Below are 26,267 nucleotides of genomic sequence, written 5' to 3'. Positions count from 1 at the left end.
TCCTAGCCTCACTACAGAAAATAAAACAAAAACCAAACAAAAACCATGATAAATATGAGAGTGTTTAAAAAAAAAAAAAAAAGGTACGTATCAATAGCTGTTAGCAATGTACTTAACTAGGTACAGGAGAAGATGCAACTGGAGGTAAATTGGGTCTTACTGAGCTATCAGTGGTATGGTGATGATTTGCATTTCACTCCTATTTTTGTGTGTGTGTGTTCTCCTGACATCAGTTAATAAAAAAGGAAATGAAGTTTCCTGCAATCAAATGGGCAGTACTTTAAATAGTTATTTATTAACATATGCCTATGCAACAAATCCCCACACATAGTTATCCATCAGTGGTGATGATCAGACCCTGATTCAGCAGAGAGTCAACTACAAAGAAACCAGGTCTTTGATCACCTGAGTACACATGTATTTTTAAATGACACTGATCTGCAATTATCATAAAGTATCCTAGGATATGTCCAATTTTGATATTGGTCTGATTGTTCCCTCATTTAAATATATCCTCACAGTGCAGAGCATAATCAATGGAACTTTACTTCATGCACAAAATTACTGTTCAAAAACTTCTTCAAATTCGCATGCTGAGGAAGTTTGTGCTCTCTGCATGGTTGAGAAGTTTTTCACCTACTAGGACGGGGGTGGAGGGGGGCAGGTGTCCCTCTAAAATAGAGTGCAAGCTTCAGCCTACGTCTATCCATAACCCAGGAGTTATATCAGGTGAGAATGACCACTTTAACTCATTGGGCCATCCCACTGAAGTAAGCAAGAATTCTGAAAAGAAGGTGGAAAGTGAGGAAGACACTAATCAAGAGAGAACTACAGACAATGAAGACTCTGGAGACTCTAAGGATATCTGTCCCACCCATTACAGAAGAAGTATTGCTCCTGGGACTAAAAGATTAAAAGGGTTACACATCTTTCTGGAATGACTGCATATCATCTGGCCTGTGAGGAGGCATCTTGATAGAGCTGGCCATGAGGGGTGGAATCTATTTGGAACCTTCCACCATGCATAAGAAGAGACTACCAGATAGAAAGGTACTGCTAAAGTCAGACAGCCCAAAGGGTGATGTCTTACTGGATGAAACACTCAAGCACATCAAAGCAAAAGAACCCACAGAAACTGTCCAAACATGGAAAGAGCTCCTCACTGGTGAGACCTGGAACCCCTTCAAATTACAGTACCAGCTGAGGAATGTATGAGAACAAATTGCAAAGAACCTCATAGAGAAGGGTATTCTAACCACTGGAGAAGCAAAATTTCCTGCTATTTGACATGACTACTCATCCAGTGACCAGTACTACAGAGAAGCAGCGACTAGTGAAAAAACTTCAAGATAGTGTACTAGAGTGGTGGGTAGATGACTCTCAGCATATGGACAAGCGAACTCTGGCACTCGGGATGCTAGCCCACTCCTCCGACATGCTAGAGAATGTCTTCTCCCCACTGGCAGATGAAAAGTGTTATGTAGCAATGAATCGAGCCAAGAACCTGGTAGAACTGGACCCTGAAGTGGAGGGCACAAAGCACAGTGCCATAGAGATAATCTGGGCTGTGCTGGCAGCTTTCAATAAATCCTAAAGCCAGCAGGTGGGTTTCTCCTTTTCCTCTGCTGGCTTATGACTGTCACAGACCCCATCACTGAGTTTTGTGTGATGAGATGTTTTTTGCATCATTTTTTTTTCCTTCTCTTGAATCAGACTCATGATTTGAGGAGAGCAATATTAGGGCTTCTCCATAGGCCTTAATTATTATAAGCCAGTTTTATTTCTCTCTATACTTCCATTCCAGAGGGGAATAAACTGGTTGAACTACACACATCCCATTTCTTGGCTTAGTTTCATCCAGTATGCTTTTGGACAAGCAGGAATATCTCAGTGGGGTTTGGACTTCTCCAGTCACAGAATGTGAATGAGATGAAAAGCAAACCATTTATTTCATTTTTTAAAATTTGGGGTTTTTATCTATCTTAAATTCATGGGTCTTTCAAAGCCTTTGTCTCTCAGACCCTGCTAAGTAATGCAATTTATTGGAATAATTGGGTCTTTGAATAAGGGACAATGGAAAAAAAAAAAAAAAAAAAACAAACTACTAATATTTGGAGCAGAGGTCTCTGGGATTATGATTCCTTCTCTAACATAATAAAAATGTCTCAAATTTGGTTACCTGGTTCTCACAGTTCAGAAGTATTTCCAATACTCCTCCCTCTTATCCCTCATGCATCAGGACAAAAGTCTAAATGAAAAATGTTATCTCTTAGCACCTCCTTCAAGCAGACAGTATAGAATGTGTAAGGGAAGGAAATGACATGGGAATTTCCACCCTTTAGCACATGACTGTACTGTTTCCTCCAAACTATTTTAAATGGCTCTGCTCCAAATTGAGGAGCTGAATAGCAGCAAACAGCATCCTGAGTACAGACACAAAAACGCCAGATCTTATTGTTCCCTATTTTTGGCTTCCCACATAAATTGAGAAATTCTATCTGTATTTGAGAGTTCTGGGGGTAGTTTTGTCTATAGTTAATCCACAGATATCCTTCTAGTCATCAGTCTTACTTCAACACAACCCTGTTTCTGGCCAAATTTCTGAAATGTTTTTCATTTTGGTCATGAAGGCAGAGAGAAGCTGTTTTATGAAAGACCTTATTTAGAAGGTCAAAAGTATTCTGATATAAATACAGCATTTGGGGATATAAAGCAGATAGGCATTTGTTTTGCTGTTACTTTTAATGAATCCTGCCTCTTGACCATTACAGAAAAACAGGCTGTAATGGATCTAATACAGATAACCCAGACTTGATCTGATCTTCCTGAACAGAAATAATTGAGTGATTGTAACTTTATCTCCTCCTCCAACCCTAACCAGTCCCAAAATTCCCAAACTCTATTAAGATTTGTTTTGCTTTTAACTTCAGGTATCTATCTCTTAGGTGACTAAAGATACAAAGAGTAATGTGAAGCAAATTGTACATGTGAGTCTGAATAGAGCTCCACTCTGGCTTTCTAAAAGTGCAAAAGCCCATTTGTGGGTTGTCTCTACCTAACTCAGCTTTTTCTTTCCATTTGAATAATTCGGCATGAATTGATACCAGGTTTTCCTGTGGAAAGTTTCAGCTTGATTGTGGAGTAGAAGTTGAGTTCTTTCTTGCAACTCTTGGTCAGTGTTTATTTTTATACGGTACTCCCAAAAGATGAAGATGTGTTTATTTTGAATCTGTATAATGTTCACTGCTAAACACCTCATTTAATGCATATGAGTGTCACTTCTGTATAATAAAGATCAACTCTTGGCAAAAAAAAAAAAAAAAAAAAAAATTCTTATGCTAATAGTCAAACTTCTCTTTGGTCAAAGCTTTCCAAATGTGTACATTGAGCATGGTCAATAATTCATGTAGCCTCAGCAATAGCAGTCATTATTTCAAACAAAATTATGGACAGTGCAGCATTTGAATTACCAACACACTTTTAATTTATGTCCTGAAATCAACTGGGGATCATCATTACTAAGCTGCCAAATTTTTGACTCTTAGTGCCTATTATATCAGTCACTGAGTCACAGAGATTAGCAGCCCAGCAGAACACCTATCACTGCATATGTCAAGATGTGTAGATCATTCCTAGTCATTTAGAGTCAAGCTGGTGCTAGACACACCACTACCAACATCTCTTTTCAATTCCATATCATTTTGAACAAATAGAAACTCATTTTGTGACTCGAGACTAATCAAGTGCATGATAAGACTGTTCTTATTTCATGAAATGGCTTGAGGCAGTCCTTGCCAGATCTCCTCATTGTCCCCTTTCCCTCTTTTCTGCAGGAATTGACAGACAGCCCAGCCTTTATGAACTAGAAGCAAAGTTGCTAGTCCTCCATGTTTGGTATTTCTCTCTGTTTTCCAATAAAATAGAAAACAGATTAACTTGTCTTTACTGGGAAATACAACTGCCCATGAGGAAGTGGGTAAAGGAAATTTTGAAATTAAAGGAGAAGATTTGCTAATTGAGATTTATTTACTGTTCGTTCAAAAATTTGCATGAATGAGTAAACTGTACTTTAGATGAATCCAAATTCAGTGGCTCTGAAATTTTTCCAACACATGACTTCTGTTCTAAAGTCATTTGCTGCCTCTCCAGAAGTTTGTGATTGCTGTTGGTAATTATTTTTGCATTTACATCTTGTGATATTTGAGAGAATATTAGTTAAAAGGAGCATTTAGAACAGTGTTCTCGAACGTAAGATGGTGATCTTATAAAAAGGCAAACTCAGATTCAGAAGACCTGGGTGGAGACTGAGATTCAGCATTTCTGAGCTACCAGGTAATTGCAAAGATGCTGCAAAAGAGACAAACTGAGTATCAGGGATCTAGTCGATGTTCCCAGCTAGATGCAATACCATCTTCACAAATACGGAACACTTGGAACTGCTTTTGCTTTAACAACAGAAGAGAAAAGGTCCTACGATTCAGGCCTAATGTTGGGTGAGTGTGGTTTTACTTTATTGTAGGAGGCATAACGAATTTACAGCTTCCTTATTGCCATCCAGTGTTTTTCACTACCACCGTTCTAGTGGTACTTGTAGCCTGGTTGAGGCAAAAGAGTGTTTCCAGTGCTTCTTGGGACTTTCCCTTTTTGCTGCATTTATCAAGTTGCTATCAAGGGGCTGAATAACACAGAGATGAATAATATTTTATTGTTGGACAATGAGTGTGTTTTTCCTGTTCTCAAAGTCTCTTCTTTTAAAGAAAAGCAGACTAAGACCTTGGCTATTTGTGGGACAGCAAGGCAGCAGGATTTGAATGAGTGTGTGCGTGTGTGTGTGTGTGTGTGTGTGTGTGTGTGTGTGTAGGGGGCAGTAAGGGATAATGATGCAGAAGCAAGGAAGCTTTAAGAGAAAAGAGAAAGCATGAGGATGATTACACCAAACATTTGCTTGATTCTTTCCAGTGACTAGTAAGCAATAAAAAGGCTCTGCTTTGTGAAAGAAGAATACATATGTCTGAAGGACTCACTAGAAAACACTGCTTCGCTCGCCCCTGATGACGCTGTTAATAAATCCCATGGGAGGAAGATTTATTTGCTTTTTTACCTTCGATCCCAAAGAAGAGAAGCAGTTTCCTCGACAGTGTTTATGAGTTGAGGTCACCAATACTCAGACTTCAAAACATCCAAAAATGAAAGTCACTGGAGGCCCTGCACTGTGCAGACCCGAGCAGAGGAGCTCAGGCGGCTGAAATGATTGTCTTAGTTTTGCTCTTGATATTTGCATATTGTTTCGTGTATTCCTCCATGTTATATCTCTGATTCTACTTACCCACAGAAAATAAGCCACAGTGTCCCTGCTGCATGGAGTTTATTTGTCATTTAATGGCCTCTTCAAGGTGATGTGGAAGAATCACAGAGGAGTATGTGGAGACCTCTCAGCTGAAAAACAAACAACAAAGAAAATAAACTAACCAAAAAAAAAAGTTGACTGGACAGACAAGACAAATAATTTAGGGATTATTCAGCAGATTGTTTACCTGAAGTCAGTGAATTAATATTGTGGAGAGCAGTGGGAGATTATGTCTAACAAGATACACTAGCAGGACACTTTCTCAATGCTTTACAAGCTAAGGTAAGGAGGTTGTACTGAGAAGCATGGAGTAGTTAAAAATATATGAATCTAGGACTCTTGTTTAAAGTAATCTGGATATGTATCCGATTACATACCTTCAGGATATATTTGTTATTAGATGTGTGAGTAGTTGTATAATTAATCTTAGCTCCAGATTTTTATCTACAAGGAGGGTTAATACTACTCATCTCATGGTGTGGTATTGTAGGATATGATACTTTTAGGAAATTCCACATAGTTTTTCCCACACAGACGGTCCTCATTAAAGGGGGTGACGTTGATAATGATGATGACAGTGGTAGTGATAATTACCTGAATGAGGATCCCTTTGAAATCAGAGAGGGAGTCAGGGACTTAGATGCAGGTACTTATTTGGCTATAAAAGTAGAAGTCAGTTTGTGGGGAAAGAAGATAAAAGGAAAACATTCCCCAAATAAGTTGCCTTCAAGAGTTAATTACTGGCGGTGAGAAACTGGATTTCAATACTGCTGGGGGGTTCTCTGGAATCGTGTAGGGCCTATCTTACTAGAAGACCTGTCATTGGACGCACTTAGTAAACTGACTACTGCCTTTTGTTGGTTGAAGTTTGCCCCCAGGGCACCTCCCACGGAGTTCCTGGGGGCGCATGCGCACACCGGACCAGCTGCTATCGCTTTGGTGTCTCAAGTCCCATCAAGTTTAAGTGCAGCGGAGTGGAAAGGACCTGAAGCCCCATGGCTTATGTGGGATGCTAGCCACATGCAAGGACTGTCCACCTTGCTGCATTCAAATCAGAAGGGCTGACGGGGTGTGACGTGCTGATTTTTTCAATCTCATAGCACAAATTAACATCACATGCTACATTGCTTATGAAACTTATACTATTTATGCCTTAAATTTCTTTTATTTTTAATCACTGTAATCGCTATGTCACCCCCCCACCACACACACACAGCAGACTTGAAATGGATGTGCTGCTCACTCCTTTGAATTCCTTATGGAAATACAGTTTTTCTCTCATGAAAACTTTTCACATAACACGTTTTAGATTCTGCTAGCATTATAGACATTTGTAGAATTACATAAAGTAATAATTGACATTACTATTTGCTGTTCACCAGGTGATATTTGTTTTCAAATACTAAATCCAATCCAACTACTTCTTCAAGGGAGGTGGTTTACAGCTGGGGAGATTGAGCCTTGGGGTGTATAATTACCGTGCCAGTCATGACAAGCTTTGAGATTGTAAAGAATGGGTAAATCCAAATTCTGGCTTCTAATCTCCCCAGCAAAGGCCACAAAGCTTGGCAGGAAACAAATCCATTTAATGAAGTTGGGTGGAGGACATAGGTGGGGACGATAGAGCAGATGCATGTGTGAACGTAGCATCACATACTCAGTTGCAGATAATTGTTTTCATGAGTAATCAGGCACGAGAGGCTGGAGAGCCAAAATTTAATTTGAAGTCTCCTAATTTCTAACTGTTTTTGTTGTTCTATAGCTTTTTATTTTTCACAGCTGTTGTAAATTTACAGAAAAATCATGCTGAAAATTCAGCATTCTCATATACCCCTTCCCCCACACACAGGGTTTTCACTATTATTAACATTTTGCATTAGTATGGTAGGTTTGTTACAATTGATGAAACAATGTTACAATTGTACTATTAACTATAATCTATAGTTTACATTAGGGCTCACTCTTTGTACTTTTTTTTTTTTAATTTTTTTTCTGGTGGCATATATACAACCTAAAACTTCCCATTTTAACTGCTTTCAAATAGCAATTCAGTGGTTTTAATTACATTCACAATGTTGTGCTACCATCAACACCGTCTATTACCAAAACTTTTCCATCACCCCAAACATAAACACTGTACTGATTAAGTATTAACTCCCCATTCCCCACCCCTCCTCCGGCCCCTGGTAAACTATGTTTTAGTTTCTGACATATGAATTTGCATATTCTAATTATTTCATATAAGTGAGATCATACAATATTTCCTCAGCATGTCTTCAAGGTAACTTTTTTAAAAAAATTCAGTTTTATTGAGATATATTCACATACCATGCAATCATCCACAGTGTGCAATCATCTGTTCACAGTACCATCATATAGTTGTGCATTCATCACCCTAATCTGTTTTTGAACATTTTCCTTACTCCAAAAAGAATAACAATAAGAATAAAATTAAAAGTAAAAAAGAACACCCCAAGCATTCCATCCCCCCCTCCTTATTTTTCATTTAGTTTTTGTCCCCATTTTTCTACTCATCTGTCCATACGTTGGATAAAGGGAGTGTGAGCCATGAGGTTTTCACAATCACACAGTCACACCATGTAAGGTACATAGTTATGCAATCGTCTTCAAGAATCAAAGTTACTAGGTTGCATTTCCACACTTTAAAGTATTTCCTTTCAGCTAACTAAAAACTAAAAAGGAATATCTGCATAGCACATAAGAATGTCCTCCTGAGTTACCTCTCGACTCCATCTGAAATCTCTCAGCCACTGAAATTTTATTTTGTTTCATTTTGCCTACCCCTTTTGGTCAAGAAAATTTTCTCAATCCCACAATGCCAGATCCAGGCTCATCCCGAGGAGTCATGTTCCGTGTTGCCAGAAAGATTTACACCCCTGGGAGTCATGTCCCATGTAGGGGGGAGGGCCATGAGTTCACGTGCTGCGTGGGCTTAGAGAGAGAGAGAAAGGCCACATCTGAACAAGAGGCACTCGGGGAGACTCTCAGGCACAATTATGAATAGGCTTAGCCTCTCTCAAGGTCAACTTTTAATAACTAATTTAATGCTAAAAGGAATTGCAGTAAGGGTCAAAGAAACCATATCTGTGCTCTGAAGTCATGCGTGGGGCACCAGTGTTTGACTTCTGTTTACCCCATATGCTCTCTGCTCTCAAAACAGATTATAAATCCACCAGGTCAAGGTTACTCCTCACTCACTTGGTCAAGCAGTTGATCTCTCTGAGAGTCTGTTTTCTCATCTGCAAAATGCAGCCAATAATGCCTAACTCATAATCCTGCTATCAAGCAGTTGTTCTTTGGATGTATCCTATTTGACATGTATTGTTCCTAGATCCATGGGCTCGTATTTTTCATCAGTTCTGAAAACAATTCTCTTTAAATGCTGTCTACCTCCCATTATCTCAATTCTGTCTTCCTGGAATTCTAATCAGATGTACATTAGAATTTCTCATTCTTCCCTTCATGTCTCTGGACCCCTCCTTCATGTTTTCCATTTCCTCACCTCTGTTTGTTGCATTCTTGGATAGGTTAGTTGACTATTTCCTCCGGATTTCTTACACTCTTTCAAACTTTATATGGCTACTTCTTAACCTGTCCAATGTGTTATTGATGCCAACAAAGATAGTTTTCCTTAATCTATGTTCCATTTTCTTTTAATCTCTCAGATTTTTCCTTATTTCAAAAGAATTGTTTTTTGAGTCTTTTATTTGAACCCTTCATACTATACTATAGATTCGATTAGTCCAACATCTGCAAAACCTTGAGGATAAATTGTGGCTTATTTTTTCTGCTTATTTACCCTAACAGTGGCTTGTTTTTTTATGTGTTTGTAATTTTCATCCATCAGTATAATTTTTCATATTTTTAGTGGGAGTCCTATGGACCAAAATTAAAGTAGGCTCGCTTCTACTTCTGCCACCAGGTAACACACCAAATGCAAGACCACTTTTGACCTTCCTCGAGAATTTGACTCTAAGTGAAGCTCAGGATCATCCTTTCCCCTTACTTAGGTTCTATAGGTCAGTATTCTTACCATACTGTTGTTACAGAAATGCAGCTCAAGGAGACCCCACCCCTCTGGCTGTCTGCCAGTCCGGGAGGACTCCTTGCAGCTCCACCCCAGCTCCCATTCCAGACGACCCCAGCTCCCAGGTCCTCCCACACCATCACCATCTCCTGGCCCCAGTGCCCCGGCCACTCAGGGCTCAGCTCCTGACCCTTATAAGACCACCAATGCCTCAAAGAACATGTCCTTTTAAATTCTGGATGCTGTGGTGCATAGAGGACCCACAGAATACGTACTCATTCCTGGCACGATAAGAGGACATTCAGGCATACAGAGAGAGTCTCAGCCTCACCCTTGGGGATTCTGATTCAATAATCGGGTGAGTCAGAGTATCAATATTTTCATGATGTTCCACTATCAGGACCAGTGTGGACCAAATACTTATTCCAGGACCTAACTATCATTAACATTCAATACAAGGTAGCCCCTGTAGAGGTGTGTTAACAGGGCTGTCTTCTTCAAAGCCTGCTTTGGCTCCCTACTGCTTTTCACATTGGTTTCAATTCCTCATTGTGGCTGACTATCATGAGCTATCATTATCTGGACCCAGTCTATCAAAATGCATTTCCCACCGGTCCCAAACAAGCACGTTTTGATTCAAATAAAATTATTTCTTTATTTTTCCTTCTCTCCAAATATTCTGGTCTCTGCATTTTGTTCATATTATTATCTATCAGTGGATTGCACTGGTTTCACACCTTTGTTCTCGACAGATTTAAAAAAAAGGCATGGACTTTGGATTAAAGCCATAAAACCACGTTGATCTCATAAAACTCTTCTACTGAGGTAGAGATATATCCACTCCAGCAATAATTTCCTGATCTTTAACATTGAGACACTAATTATAATTTCCCAGATTTGTCAAGCAGGTTATAGAACCTGTCTCAGTACATAGAATGCAATCAGGTCTCAACAAATTGGTTATCTTTTCCCTCATCCCGCAACTAATCCAGAAACCCTCCTTCCTACAGCTCACAAAGTGTGTCTTGCCAGCCAGGTATAGTGTCCTTGATTGCCCCAGGTCATAGTTAATTCACCTTATCCTGATATATCATAGCACTTTTTTTATGCCCTTGTATTGTCATTATAATTCCTCCCTATGCCTACACTTTGTTTACCTAAAGTTATCTTCAATTCCGTAAGAGCAGGGCATTCCCTACTCTCTGCTATGTCCTCCATCTTTGCCAGCACACTGGTAGGTTTGAGAACAGCTCATCCCGCAGAGCAGAGCATTGGTGAGGAGGACAGCTGGCTTCTCACCCAAGTTCTGCTCCTTGTCTGTGGCATGTCTTGGAACCAACTGATACACAGACTTTTTATTATAAACTGGAAATGCTTACTTAGTCTAAATTAAATTTTTCTTGCAGTAGGCTTTGAAATAAAGGATGCTAAGAGTTTAGAAACACTCTACAAACAAGTATAATTTGGCAGTAACTTTCTTCCAGGCTGTAGCCCGTAACTACTATAGATTGGAGATAGTCATCTTGTTCCTAGAAAATTAGAGTGGTTAGTATCCCCATCCTGTAAATGAGGTATTAAATAACTTGTCCAAGATCTAAAAATGGAAGTTGATCCTAGGGCTACTGGAACCCAAAATCAGTGTTGAAAAGCTGTACAGAGGGAAGGTTTTAGAGAAAGGGGAAAAAAAAAAAACAAACTAACATGTTACAGTTAATTAGTTCTCTAAGATGTATTAATCAAAATGTTCTAACAGCTCTAAAAATATAAAGAGGAATGAACTGAGAGGTTAAAAGACTTTCTAAGGGATGAAAATGGCACAAGCAGAACCCACATACGAGAATCTTCTGCCTTCTACATCAGAGCTTTTCATAATACATACTTTGTTATTAAAATTGTTATGTTTGTACCAGGCAGACTTATCACAGGCAGATCTGACATGGGGAGTTTTAAATCATTATGCGTCATTCAAAGCACCACTTATCATTGGACTGCCACATTCTTTCTTTTAAAATGATTTTACCAATGTAGTATTCTATTATGCATCATTTAAATCACTATTTATCATTGGACTGCCACATTCTTTAAGATGATTTTAGCTATGTAGTATTCTATCTATGTAATGCTGTTTTCCAGGTGTTTATCTCTGCTGATAAACTGGCCATCATTATCTGTATAAACTATCTCCGTTCTGTCTAAAAACCCCCTATAACTAGGGTGGTGGATAATTCTGTTTCAGTTATTATAGGAACTTCCTCTTCTTACCAGAGTTCTGACTTATTTGTGGAGGCTTGAGTGTATTCAGAAAAAGGAGGAAAGAAACTCCTCTCTAATCCAGTCTGTCATTACAACCATTGCGAATTTCATTCTGAAAATTCAACTTTATTGTGGTATAATTTACATAAAATAAAATTTACCTGTGTTAAAGGTGCAATATGATTAGGAATGACAAATATATATTCCAATATAACACATCCCAGTGAAGATACAGAATATTTCCATCACCCCAGAAAGCTCCTGCCTGCACATTGCACCCAATCTCCTCCTACCCCCTGCTCTAGGCAATTACCAGTCTGATTTCTAACTTCATATAGTTGGATTCAGAGTATGCTTTTTGTAATGGCTTTTTTCACTCAGCATAATGCTTGCATTGAATTGTTGTGTGTCAGTAACTTGCTTCTTTTTATTGCTGAGTAATATTATAAAATAAATTTGAAATTATATATATATATATGTTTATCCATGAAACTATAATGGACATTTGGCTTGTTTCCATTTTTTGGCCCGTTCAGTAGGCCCTTGCTATCTAGGGCTCTCTGCTTTGCTTCCCAGGAGATGGGAATCAGTGCTCATGGTTCTGCTCCCCACACATGCTCCTTGGCCATCCTTTCTGCACTCTAGATGCCACCTCAGGATATGCTGGGTGGCCCTGGTTGGTGGAGAAACCCAAACACTTCTGTCATCTCTCCCAGTATCTAGAAATATATTTTAGTGTAGTAAAATTCTTTCCTTTGTTTCCTCCCTTTCTTTTCATATCTTAATCTATCCTTCCTGAAAGTTCCTTTGTGTGAGATCCTTAAGGGGTTTAGGTATTTGGAAACTAAATTAATTAATTAAAAGGAGGAAGTGAAGTGATGTGCATGCAGCTTCTGCTTTCTTCCCTGCTGCAAATCTCCCCTGTGGCAAGGAGGACAAGATTGTTCTGCAAACTGGATTGGGTAGGTGGCAAAGTAAAGGTAAAAACATTTTGAGAAAATGCTTAGATTAAAATCTACTTTTTGTCTAACTATACAGTGAATTCCATTCCAGTTAAAATAAATTCAAAACTGAGCCTAGAACACAGGAAGCAAAACTGGTGGCCCACATGCCAAACGGCAAGTTGGATTTGAATCATAAAGTTAAAAAACAAAAGTAATCCAGAGGCCAATATTTAATTTAGGTAGTACCCATGGGCTCCTGTGTGCAGTTGTGAGTACATGTACACACACACACATACACACATGCACACTGAATTTCCTAAAATCTCTGTATTCTCATTGCCTTAATATAATAAGGTAATATTCATAGGGGCTTTTACGGTAAATTGATTAGTGCAAATGACTAATGTAAGTATTTTATCATAAGCCCACCTTTCACTAAATAAGTTGATGAATTCACTTGGTCATGTGGATGATTAATTGAGCATCAACTTATGCAAGCATTTTCTCAGTGGGCCTTCCCTAGCCCCCCTGCCTACAGTTTCAATTAGTCCTCCAATATTTTATAACCCGCTTCCCTAATTAATTTCTTCTCCCTCACACTTACCTCACCCTATCCCTCTGAATATTCCAGTTACTTGTAGGGCTTCATGTTTGTCCTCCCCTCTGGAATGGGAGGTCACGTGGCAGGGAGCATCGTCTGTTTTGTTCACTTCTTTAGCTCTAGCACCTAGAACAATGCCTGGCATGAAAGAGGTCATCCACATATATTTGCTAAATGAGTGAATGGATGAAACGCATAGGAACCATACCAAAAGATAAATTTACCGAGATAATCAGCAAATAATTTGCCTTGTAAATGTTCCCAGAGCAAAATATTCATGTTAATAACAATATCACCACTTATTGAGTGCCAGACAATATTCTAAGTACATTTCACATTTTACTCATTTAATGCTCACAACTACATAGGTATGTATTACTAATAAAATTATTATTCAGAGAGAACTGATGTGTCAGGACATTCGATACTTTGCCCAAGAATCGATGATTAAAATGCTAATTCGGGCATTCTGAGTCCAGAGCCTGAGCTTTTACTCTTTTACAGTAGAGTGTCCCCCAAAACTGAGCCACCAGAAAAGGAGAGCATTAGATAAGAAAAGCTTTGATTCTGGTTAAAAAAATATTTCCATTCCTAGAAGCAGAACCGCTTTGCAGAACTGTGTAGTGAGGCTCCAGGAGAGGCACGGAATGCAGTGCTCAACTCCTCCAAAGGAGGAGCTAATATTCAGGGTTACAATTCCTAAGAATTGGGGGTTGTTTCTTGGGCTAGTGATGTACAGACTTTCTCATTTCCTTCTTATTCTCCAATCCCCACACACCTTGTACCTTGTCCCTCTCCAAATATTAGTCAAAAGAATTTCCCAAGGACACACCTTCTAATACAGATTAAGTTTAAACAGTTTGATAATTTCCTTAGGGGGAAAAAAAAAAGACATGCATATGCATGGCAGTGGTTATTTCTCAATCTATATACACGCCCTGCCAGAAAAGGAAGGTGAAACATGCTTTCAGTTTCATACCACACATCAAGGGTGAGAGAGAAAAGCCATGGCGGGTAAGTTTTTACATCTTGGAGAAGGAATAGTTTTGGAAGGGGCTGGCTAATTAGGTTCTATGAGGGTTTATGTGTGCAAAACTGAGAGAGGGGAAGAGAAGGAGGAGGGAAGGCAGAAAAAAGAGAGAGGAAGAGTGCCCAGAAGGCTTTCACAGTCTTCTAGAAAGGAAAAGCCGTGGGCCAGGAAGGAACTGGAACCTTACTGGCACCCTACTGTCATTTTGCAATCTTAACTGAATTCTCAAATGCTGGAGACTGACTGATGGTGCAGAACCAGCACAGGATGAGTTATCAGTGGCTATTGTCCCCAAAGGAAAGAGCCTATCCTTGTTTCATTATTTCCTCATTCCGATTTGAATAAGGACGACCTCTGGTTTCCGGGTGCTAACATAGAGATAGTAAATCCCAGTCTTCAGGCCACTCAGTGAGCATATGTAACATGTGGGTAATAAAAGGGAAGAAAATGAGAAAGGAGAAAATTAAAGTATTTGGTGTCTTCAGGATTACTGAACTCTGTGGAGAGATATTTTACCGAATAAATCTAAATAAGGTGAATCATATGTTGCCAACATGAGAGGAAAGTTAGGCTGTTTCATGACTTAAGGAATCCTTGTGCTTCAAACAGACATTGTCCTGAAGGAGAAGAGGAAGCTATTTATCCAATCAGTGGACAAAGGTATAATGAGCATCTTCCTGGATGACCTACTAGAGGACAGAGTGCTGAGCCAGGAAGAGATGGAGAGAATAAGAGATGAAAATCCTGCAGTCACGGATAAGGCCCGAGCTTTGATTGACTCTGTCATAAAGAAAGGGTCCCAGGCAAGCCAGATTTTCATCAATCGGATTTGTGAAGAAGACCCTCTCCTTGCAAAGAAGCTAGGGATCTCTGCAGGTAAGGGTCAATGACTCAGACTGAAGTTCAGTGAAGGACCTGTGCTTTGAGTCCATATCTTATTTCTTTATTGGTAGTGGCTGTTTGCAGAGAACTTCCTTGCCTGGGGCTTCAGGGCCCTATTTCTGTCAGTGCCCCTATTACACGTTCCCTGTCTCTTCTCTTCTTTGTACCTTTTCCTTTGATCTTGGTATCCTTCTTTTCATTTGAGCTCATTTCTTGTCCTCTGTATGTGGCAGCTCATTTGTTGAAGCTGATGAGAACAGGCTGAGAATCTCCATCCCACATTCTTTCATGCCACTGGCAAGGCATGCTATTATTATTTATTTTTATTTGTTAAGTCCAGAAGTCCTTAGGCACTTGTGTAATTGTCTGATATGGAAACCTAAGGTCCTTCTTTCCACTGTCCAACTGTAATCAAATACATTTTTACAACGTGTCTCCAAGAATTGATTTCCAGGAGAAATAAAATCTCTCTCAGTGATGGTGGAACACTCAGATAATAAGTTCAATGTTCATAGAAAAGTAATGGTCCAAGCGGAACTCTTTTTTCCATTTGTCCCAATGCTTTGCTTTTTCTTTGGGGTAAGATTGTTCATTTACGTGGTATCAGGCATGGCACGTTCTGCGAGACCCAGCCCCTCCATCTTCATCCCTCCCGAGGACCCGGTGCCGGGCTCGGGCAACTGAGCTGCTCCATTTTTATAACCCTTTACTTCCTCCACAGAGTGAAGACGGAAGCTCTGGTGGAATCCAAGCTCTGGTTTCTGTTGTACTTCCTAAAGCCAATTCTGAGGGAGAAGATGTTCTTTGAAAGCTGTTTTCTAGAGTGTGGGGAAAGCCTATGCCTGTCATATAACAGATGTGTTCTGTGTCCATCTACTTATATTGCATTTCTTGTTTTTTTTCAATTGTTCTTTGTTCTCCTGTGCTGCTCCAAAATTAAAGATAATTAATCAATAATAGTAAAGGTCAAGAGTACTTATAAAATATCTTCCTTGCCACATTCCTTTCAACCTATAGTCATTGAAATCTAGAGGCATTTGCACAATACACTGTGATATATACCTAACTAACACAGGGGCCCTGCCTCTGTATGCATCAAATGATATCCTCTCAGTCGGTGTTGGCATAGCTTTGCTTCCCCCTCATACATGTGCCAGTTTTCCCAGGGCCATAGTCTATAATTAGATGTATTGATTCTATGTACTCTAATGGGAGAGCTCTTCCTAGAAGAAAGTTCTTGGCATATACAATACTGCTATCATAAGGCCTGCTCCAGAAAATATTCTGGAATTTATTGATGGTTAATTTAGCACAACAGTCTAGATGGGAAGGATGGAAAAAACTTTCTTGGGCTCAAAATTTTATGAGGCATCCTATGTCTCCCCCCCATTCACAGCAGGGAAATGGACCATATTTTATATATGATTATCTTGTCATATAGGTAATGTAATGAAGACTTGAAGTGTTCCTCATTTGTTAGCTCATGCCAATTCTTAACTTTCTGGAGTAAATTTCTCAAGTGGGTGTTGTTATACTGAGATCCTCATAAAACCTTAAATAAAATCCAATTTAATTCTTGTCCTTTTTGGAATTGACAATCATAATGAATAGTGACCCTGGAGGGAAAATTAAAAATAGATTTGAGTGACATATGTGACCAAGTAGTGGGAATGAGGGTTTCTAATGTTCTCCTCTTTGGAGTAGAGCATAGACCACTGAGGGGCAGATTGCATTTGCTTGGGAGATTCCAAAACTTGCCATCAGGGCTCCCATCAGATGCATTATCATAGAGTGCCCTTTGTGGACCAGCTGGCAGAGTAGCCTAGTGATTAGGATCCCAGGATTGATAGTCCAGAGGACTTGTGTTCATATGCTGGTCCCACCACATTCTTGCTCTATGACACTTAGAAAATTGACTTGATTCCTCTGAGCTAATCAGCTAAATGAACTAATGCCTGCAAAAGGCCCAGTCCAGTACTTACCACAAAATAACCAAGCAACAAATGGTAGTTGCTTATTATGATTAATAATTACTTGATTCCTATTAGTGTTCACAGTGACGTAGTACGGAGAATAAAGAGAATGGGGAACCAAACTCATAAACATACAAAATATTTTCCTGTAAACTCTCATATACAGCATAGAACTAAACTTTCGAAATGATCTATCCCATGTGTCAGGAATCTCTCTCGACCATGGAGAATTCAATATTTCATGAGCCTGGGAAGGAGGAAATGGGGGGGGCGGGGTTATCAACATCAGTGAGGAATAAATTGGGGAGATTTTTCAGAACATTATGGGGAAATTTTATTGGCTTTGCACAACTATCTGTGATTCTAGCAAAAAGGGGACATTCTCATCAATCTTCTCTTCTCAGAAGCAAAGTAAAAGCTCTTGTGACTCAGCATTTCTCTGACTCCCATTGTTCTCAAATTCTGGCTGGATTTCTCTGAGAACTCCACCAGTTCTTCTCAGGCTTGGAGCTGGAGTTCGTTCCCCTGTGATTGGCAGTAGGCTAGAGGGTCACCTCACTATTTGCTGCTGTGATCAATTTTGCCCAACATGGATAACTTTTCTCCTTAGTTATCTCCAAAGTCCAAGTTGGCTCTGATTTAGACAACTTCACTTTGAACACACCTGCCATGCAGTAGTGATCACTTCCGGAGCTGCCGTGAAACACAATATCCAGAGAACTATTGATTCTTTAGCTTAATGTGTCTAAATCCCACTTTGCTCATAGAAAGCAGAAATCAGGGAAGTCACCTCCAGACACCTTTTGTGGGAGATTTTTAGAGGCTAATCTCAGATGTGCTGTGTTTTATTGCTGCCACAGTCCATGGGCTAGAACTGGGTCACCTGCCACTCCTAACTCTAAGAGTGGCTGGAAATGTAGACCAGCTCTGTGCCCAGGAAGAGGAGGAGAGTCTTGTTGAAAAGCTAGCCTGTCTCCACCACAAAATTTAAGCAAAGAGTTTTCATTCTACACAATACTGGAGGAGAGACAGAAAATTCCTGGGTCCTGGATGACAAGGATGATCTAATGCTCTACCCTGAAGATGGTGATCTCAGCTTTATTCCATCCTGACAGGATCAACAAGCACTATGGTCCTAATTAGCAAAGCTTATTTTTACATAAGTAAAAAAATGCAGTCAGTCCAGCCTTTTCTTGCTGAATAATCAGTATTTTATTGGTCCTGGAACAGTTTTTCACCCACAATTCTGGAATAACTTCATCCAGAAATGCCCCTTTTCTCTTTGAATAAAAGGTCCTTATGTAGGGAAGAAATTTAGATACCAGGAATTAAAATTTTTCACCAAGTTAGAAATTGCTTTGCTGAATTTATTCAGGGTGATTATCCATGCATTTTTACTTGGATATTTTATAGGATGCCCTATTTTCTAAGAAATATTAATTATAATTGAGGGCCAAATTCTTCCATTTAATTTTTCCCAATGTTCTCCAGACTTCCCTGTGAAGAGACAGAAAATGTCTTCCATCTAACAAAGGTTTCTATAGTTTCCTTCAATATATACATTCTGATGATTTCTTACCTTCTGCATCATCAACATACTTCATGCTGCCTTGGTTTACCTGGACTGAATATACTGCAGTTTCTTCAAGTTCCTCTTCAATTTGGAGTTCAAAATTGAACATAGTTTTCTAGTTGTAGCAGTTTAGTTCCTAAAAGACCCTTCAAATATCTGGAAAACATATTTCCATTTTGAAACAGGCAAAAATTACATTAACCTCTTTAGCAAGTACATCACATTGTCAGATACTATTGAAATTCTGGTCAGATAATAACTTGGGGCATTTCTCACAAACCACTGTGAAAACTCTTCCTCATATATTTGTGCAATATTTAGTGCTATGAATCCATCCAGTGTGGACCTTGATTGCAATATTTGTTATTCCAGTTCATGGACTCATTATTCCTTCTAGGCATCCCTGTATGTACACACAGTAGGTAGAAATCCTGAAGGAAGGAAAAGGGCTAATTTAAAAAAATATATATTCCTAATGCCTAGTATCACACCTGCTATGCCTGTTAAGTAAATAAATAAGATATAGCTTTTAAAAATATTTAAATATAGTAATTAAGATCTACTCCCATTAACCTTTATCCTAGGCTTTTGATCTTGTGAATTCAATTTTGATCTTGTGTCTTATTTTTTCTAACATATTGATTCTTTTTCTGAGAGTCTTTTCATGTATAGCCTTGAATGTCTCCTTATTTATGTTTTTTTATCCAAAATATTTGTAAACTGTTGATCCTAAGGGATGAAGGTACATCCCTGTGTCCTTCTGGCTTGGAATGTGTTTAAATAGTGGTGCGCTCACTCAACAGTGTTAATGACTAGCCCAGGATTCTCCTCTTAGAAATGAATTGCCTCCTTTCTGGCTCATACTCTGATGATGCTGTGAGGAACACCAAGCGGGATCATCAGGAATGCCATTATTCTTAATATTTTCTTTCTCTTGCAGCTTTTCAGGCAGTGCAGGTCATGCCAGCTGCGCTCACATCTTTAGGACCTGATGGGAGGCTCAAGCTTTGCCCCCAAGAAGTAGCCCAAAGGATATGGAGAGAAAAGTCTGCAGAGGTGCTATGTCCAGAACACAAGGAAATGGGGTGAAAGGTTCACTTGAGGCGATTCGGAAGTATGGTGGCTCTTTCTTAGAGCCAATTCCATTGAGAGAATCTGGAGAATCATCCGACTGCTTCTGTTACATAAAGATCTCTATCTCCTAGAATCCCTGGGTTCTACAGAGAGTTCCAAATGTGGTCCAATTCCCTGACTAAATAATAAATGATAATAATAACAGCAAAAATAACTAATGAATGCTTACTACATGCCAGTCATCTTTTGATGCATTTTGAGTATAATAATATCTTTAAGCCTCAAAAAGTCCATTTTAGAGATCAGGAAACTGAAGCATAGATAATTAAGTATTTTGTCCAGAGGCAAACAACCAGTAAGTGGAGGAGTCAATTTTAAAATTCACTCATTCTAGCTCTAAAGTCTGTGTATCATTCACAATCCTATCTTTCAAAAATAATTAAGTTCTTGGATGCTATCTGGGCATTTGCAAACTCCATTTCCACTCCTATAGTAGGACTCATGCCTCTTCACCATTTTTATCTATGGTTCATATGATTTGATTTCTAAATAGAATTAACGGAGTAAAAGCTACCTTAAATCCCCGAGATGAATACTAAATAGAGGTTCACCATTAAAGAGAACGAGACTGTATGTATAATCATATAATCTACATTTTCCACAGATTTACCCAATAATGGAAAGGTCGAACCGCACCCGTCTGGCCCTCATTATCTGCAACACAGAGTTTGAGAGCCTTCCCAGGAGGGCTGGGGCTGATGCAGATATCAGAGGGATGAAGGCACTGCTAGAAGGTCTGGGGTACACAGTGGATGTGAAAGAAAATCTCACTGCTTCGGTAGGTCTATCACATTACAGTCATACCCTTCATACTCCTTAACAAGGAGCGATAATCCCTTCATATTCCTTGACATATTCTTGGTGCTTAGTTGTAGCACCAGGAAACTTAATCTTAGGAAAGTCTAAAATCTACATTCATCCTTAGAAAGTGCTTGATGCTGCATACCCGCTTCTAACACAGTCTGGCAACAAGAGCCTGCAGGAACTTTTAACTGGAAAGTGTCCTATTAACTCCATAAAACCCCCCTTTCTCTGTACTAGAAATTCCTGATAATTTCCCATAGCCTTTTTCTTCAACTTCCTCCAAATTAACAATTACATTTTCTTTTCCACACTATAGTTTTTCATATCACCCAGCAATTCCTTAAGTGTCCTCTTGTTGGATTCCAAGTGCACCATAATAGTGAATCCTATAGTCCAAAATCAGTGGTATGGTCTCTTCCAGGACATGGCTACAGAGCTGAAGGCATTTGCTGCCCGTCCAGAGCACCGGAACTCCGATAGTACTTTCCTGGTGTTCATGTCTCATGGTATTCGGGATGGCATTTGTGGAAAGAAGTATTCCGAGAAAGTCCCTGATGTATTAGACGTCAACACCATCTTCCAAATGATGAACAATAGGAACTGTCCAGTTTTGAAAGACAAACCCAAAGTGATCATCATTCAGGCCTGCCGTGGCGGTAAGTGCTGAGATCTGTTAGAACACAAGACACACAGGTGCTGACCCAGTCATCTGTAGACATTCGGTAACTTTCAGTTTCCCATGTCTACTCCTTAATGTCAAAGGGCAAAGATCAAAATACCAAACAGAATTGTAGTTTCTGTGATTTGTGTAGATGGCTGGTAGACATTTGTTCCAGTTCCGACTAAAGAGATAACCACGTTTAGTCCTGAGTCTTACTTTGATGTTTGTATGTCCTTAGAGTTCCCTTGAGGGTTAGGAAAGAATAACAGACCATTCCTGAGGTGTATGTGTATATGTATATGTGAATGAAAGACGGAGATAAATAAATTACTAAATATGGTTGAAAAGAGGTTTGGGGGAGAAAATCTGCTTCTTGGAAGTTGATGGTAATAAGAAACCAAATCATATCTTTCCAGAAAATCAAGGAATAGTGTGGTTAAAAGATTCAGTAAAAGACTGTGTAGATAGCCCCTCACTGCCTCCAGAAGATTTTGAAGATGATGCCATTAAGAAAGCCCATGTGGAGAAAGATTTCATTGCTTTCTGCTCTTCTACACCAGGTAATGGGTTTCTGTATAGGATCCTCCATGGGGTTAGCAATGCAGAAGCTCACACCCACCCGTTAGAGTGTGAACACCTGTACTCAACTTTCAATGGGACTTTTCCAGACCAACTCAAACATTCCTCCCACTTACAGCTTCAATTCCCTTTAGCCACAGAGATCAAACATACATGTATTTTCACTTAACTAGTAATTAGTAAACTCTTCTACGGAGCAAAAAATTTTCTTGGTACTGGCGGGGTGGATAAAAGAGAATTAAGTTGAGGAGTTCCTATACTGAAGTAAGTTAGAATCTGACCCTACAGAGGAAAGATCCCCAATGTAGAGATTACTCATCAGTTCAATTTGCCTAGGTAGCATGTATATATAGGGAAGTAATGGAAGGAAAACAGCAGAAAGGCAGACAAGGCCCTAAGGTTAGGAGGTTTTAACCAGAAGTTTGAAGTGTATAAAACAGAACAAATCTCACTCATTATATATTCTAAATCCAGCTTTTAGAGTAAGAGTCCTGGGATCATACCCTGACCCTGCCATTTAGTACTTTGTAAGCTAATTGCAGTTACTATTTAGCTTCTCTGGGCTTTCTTTGGATCACTCACTAATGTAAGTGAATACAAATAGCTAGTGTTCTAAGGATTAAATGAGGTAATGCATGTGAAATATTGAGCATGTCACAGAGCAAAGCACACATTAAATGACTATTATTAAAGATGTTACTATTTTGAAATCAAGGTTTTACCTTGAATCACTTGCCTTATCAAGGTTTCAATAAAAGTCATCTTAATCCTTCCATCCAACATGTTTTGCAATTTTCTGGAGACTCACCTTCTTTTGATCATCTCTGGCCCTTAGCTCCAGTCTCAAAGAGGTTTGTTTATGGATTAGTTGCTGTAGTGAGTCTGCCATTCCTCAAGAGATATCCTGTTCTGCAATTGTGTTAACAATATCCTGATGTTCTTTTTTTTTAATGACCAAAACTCAATATTTGGTGGTTGTTTTTTTTCCTGTGGTCGGAAACAACAATGATAACAATGGGCAAAAAAGAAAACACGCTTTTACAGCTTGAGTCTATGTAGCAGACTTTACTGAATGCTTGAGGAGTAAAAGGGTTCACACAGCAGCAATGAAAAGAGAGCTCAATTTTAATTTTAGATGTAATTGTTCTTTAAAATCCGTCGATCACGGCTGTATAAGTCAGGGGTCTCCAGAGCATGTATACAGATATTTTGCATAAGGAATTGGCTCCTGTGATTGGGGGGGCTGGCAAGTCTGAATTCTGTAGGGCAGGCAGGAAGCTGGAAATCCCAGTAAGAGTGATGTTGAAGTCTTGAGATCAAATATCTTAGGCTGGACCCTCAGGAAGGAGTGGAGGGTGTGTCTAGAGGCTGAATTCCTTCTCATCCCTGGAACTCTCAATTCTCCCTCTTAAAACCTCCAAGTGATTAGATGAGGCCCGCCCCCATTATCAAGGGTAGTCTCTACTTAAAGTCAACTGACTGTAGATGCTAATGGCATCTATGAAAAGCCTCCACAGCAGCAACTAGGCCAGTGTTTGATCCAAAACTGGACACCATAACCTAGCCAAATTGACACATGAAATTTACTGTCACAACAGACGTTCATGAGATTGACCATTGTCCTCTCAACATTCATCTTCTGTCTCCTTCTTTTCCTTCACTTTCCTCATCTGTCCTTTGCAGGTGGCTCCCTGAAACTCCAATTTAGTTATCTTCAGTTCCCACTACTAAACCTAGCTCCATGTTCCCCTTTCTGAATCCCAAACACACCTTAGTGCTCCCCTAAACTAAATGACCAAGAACTCCCTTGATTTTGCAAAGCATTTGCAGACATCCCTGCTTCCACACTTTCTCCCACCCACTTCCTTTAACTGGAACCACCCTCTCAAGACAGCTGCGGTTTTATATAGAATTTTATTCTATCAATATTAAACATTTGATTATCATTATTATTGGCTAAAAGGCTTGGTGAAAAAACTTGTCCATGATCATTATACAAATACTTATATCTTTTAAAATGTCTTCATTCCTTGTATGCTTCTACTATCTTATACACTCACTATCTTCTTTAATATTTCTCTTTTTCCATAAGGCCTTTCAGTCCTTCCATAGGATATAATCTTTCTTCCTTAATCCTTCCTAGGCTTGTACTTTTTTTTTCTTGTGGTACTCTTTTTATTTTAATTAGCATTTTATTTGTATAAGGACCTTATGATTGAATATTATTTGATTTTAATTGAATTATTTATATGATAGCTCATTAAAATTTATTAATAACTACCCTTATACAGACTGAGTACTACATGCCTGTACTCTCGTAGACACTGGAGATGAATTACATCTAATCCTCAAAATATCTCTTTATGACAGAAATGATTGCCTTCCCCTGAATAAGTGAAGTCACTGGGTTTCAGAATGTATAGTTAACTTCAATCAGTGTCACAGCCGTGTTGGGATTCACAAAGAGGTGTTTCTTTTCCAAGGCCCCATCACTCCACTCTACCCGATTCTGCCTTTCCCTCCCTCTCTACTGGATTTGCTGTACCTTGAACTCAGAGACTTTGCCACCCTAATATTTGCACCGTATACAACACCTTTCATCTGACCTTAATTGTTGCATGTTGGTAAAAATATGTTCACAAAACTTCAAATACAGTCACTGAAACATGGCATTGGTTTATCTAAAACAGAGTATACTCAGGAGCCTTCTGCAGCTGGAGAGGAAATCTGGAAATCATGGGGCTCACTCTCAGTGGCCAGGCAAAGGCCTGTCCTGAGATTTTGAATGTGCTTTATTCACAGATAATGTTTCTTGGCGACATCCTATACAAGGCTCTCTTTTTATTATGGAACTTGTCAAAACTTTCCAAGAACACGCTTGGTCCTGTGACCTGGAGGAAATTTTCAGGAAGGTAAGACTTTCTGTGTTTCTCCCAGTCTACTTCCCTGGATGTTTGGCTGTTCCAGTAGGAAGCAGCTCTGGAGATATTTATCTTCCAAAAAGGTCCTTCTTTCCAGGTGAGGTTTGAGGTTCTTTGCTAAAGCGGCAAACCTGGAAACCATATCCAACCTTTTATGGTCCACAACCCCCACAAAACAATCATTTGCTTTAGCTTCTCTCCTGCCCTGAATGGACAAACTGATGGACTCTAATTTGCTTGTGCCCATCATATGTCAGATCCTTCATCAGATTTAAAAAGTCTGGGGGTGGGGGGTCACTCTATGCTTAGAAGAGCATATTGCCATGATTCTTAAAAATGCAAGACTTTTTTTGTTTTCATGTATTTTGCAATGCTCATTGCAATGCTTCCAGGTTAAGTGAAGATTTTCTACTCAAAAAACAAATAAACAAAAAAAAACAAACAAACAAAAAGAAAACAAAACAAAACAGTGTCTACAGAGTTTCATTTCTCTTTTTAGGTCCGATTTTCATTTGAGATGCCAGATAATAGGGCGCAGATGCCCACTGCTGAAAGGGTGACTTTGACAAGATCTTTCTATCTCTTCCCAGGATATTAAAATAAGTAAGTTGCATCAATGTCTGTGAGCCTGGTTGTTTGTGGTGGGGTGGAGGTGGGTGAGGCTGGTCCTGAAACTCTCTCCAGGTCAAGGTCTAGTATAATAAGCAGGGGATGCTGAAGCTAAGCCTTTCTGCTTTCTGCTGTTCTGTGCAGACCACATGGCTCTTCTCTCACCGTTCTGTAAAGGTGGGGGGCACCTTCTCAGTGCCCGATGATGTAGATTGAAGGACAGCCATAAGATTATGAAAGCTCAGTTTTGGATTTCCTTTCTCTTCTCCACAGTGGGGCAATATTTAGACTTGACATGGGCTATTCCTTTTAATGAGTGTATATGTTCTCATGGGTGGAGTGACCTTATAAAAGGAGTGAACATATAATGAGCGTGTGTGTTCTCATGGGTGGAGTGATGTTATAAAAGAATGGCAATGCTTTTAGTAGTACAACTTTGCTTCATGTCTGACTTATTACCTTTCCTTGTAGGAAGCCTGGAATTCCGTCATTCTGTGCCCACTTTTGGAATTATGACATTGACACTTCTTTCAATATTCCAATAAATGTGAAATAAAAATGAAAAGTTGTCCCTCTATTTATTTATTTATTTATTTATTTATTTATTTATTTATTTATTCATTTATTTATTTTTGTCAGGCTGGGAGGACAGGGGATGGAGTATGGATGGGGATAGGAAAAGAAGTTGAGGCCTTTAAGGCTTGATTCCTATGAGCCAAACTAGCTAAGAACATCATTCTTTACTCCAAGAAACCATGTGCTAGGGACACAGAGCCAAGTCACAGCAGGTACCTGACTTGAGAGAACTTGGAACTCAGCAGGAGAGATGCACAAAAAACAGCCAGTCATGACACAGTTCAATAAGTGACTTATCCAAAATCCCAGTTGACTACTGACAAAGCCGTGTC

The 26,267-nt window shown here is 39.3% G+C and overlaps 1 protein-coding gene and 1 pseudogene across 2 annotated transcripts; both read left to right on the top strand.

The window, feature by feature from the left end:
• Positions 1-735: 735 nt before the first annotated feature.
• LOC119538317 lies at positions 736-1,594 on the top strand (annotated as a pseudogene).
• Positions 1,595-14,163: 12,569 nt separating this feature from the next.
• CASP1 (caspase 1) lies at positions 14,164-25,919 on the top strand. Of its 2 annotated transcripts, XM_037841255.1 has the most exons (9): positions 14,164-14,207; positions 14,833-15,099; positions 19,592-19,707; positions 20,390-20,563; positions 21,011-21,245; positions 21,667-21,810; positions 24,632-24,741; positions 25,250-25,353; positions 25,831-25,919. In XM_037841255.1, the coding sequence occupies exons 1-8, from the start codon at positions 14,201-14,203 to the stop codon at positions 25,346-25,348; spliced, it is 1,152 nt and encodes a 383-aa protein (XP_037697183.1). In that variant the 5' UTR covers positions 14,164-14,200; the 3' UTR covers positions 25,349-25,353; positions 25,831-25,919. The 2 variants fall into 2 exon arrangements, with proteins under 2 accessions (XP_037697183.1, XP_037697185.1); XM_037841257.1 differs by lacking the exons at positions 19,592-19,707; positions 20,390-20,563; positions 21,011-21,245; ... (2 more) ...; positions 25,250-25,353; positions 25,831-25,919 and adding an exon at positions 15,827-19,581.
• Positions 25,920-26,267: the final 348 nt, after the last annotated feature.

Source organism: Choloepus didactylus, chromosome 6 (genome assembly GCF_015220235.1).
Source record: "Choloepus didactylus isolate mChoDid1 chromosome 6, mChoDid1.pri, whole genome shotgun sequence".
Lineage (NCBI taxonomy): Eukaryota > Metazoa > Chordata > Mammalia > Pilosa > Megalonychidae > Choloepus > Choloepus didactylus.
Note: the sequence above shows the minus strand (reverse complement) of the source record. Positions and strands in the feature narration are given on the sequence as shown.

Coding starts and splice junctions, on each gene's coding strand:
- CASP1 (XM_037841255.1), top strand. Junction 19,708..20,389: donor GGAGAGAAAAGTCTGCAGAG/GTGCTATGTCCA, acceptor CATTTTCCACAG/ATTTACCCAATAATGGAAAG. Junction 21,246..21,666: donor CATTCAGGCCTGCCGTGGCG/GTAAGTGCTGAG, acceptor ATATCTTTCCAG/AAAATCAAGGAATAGTGTGG.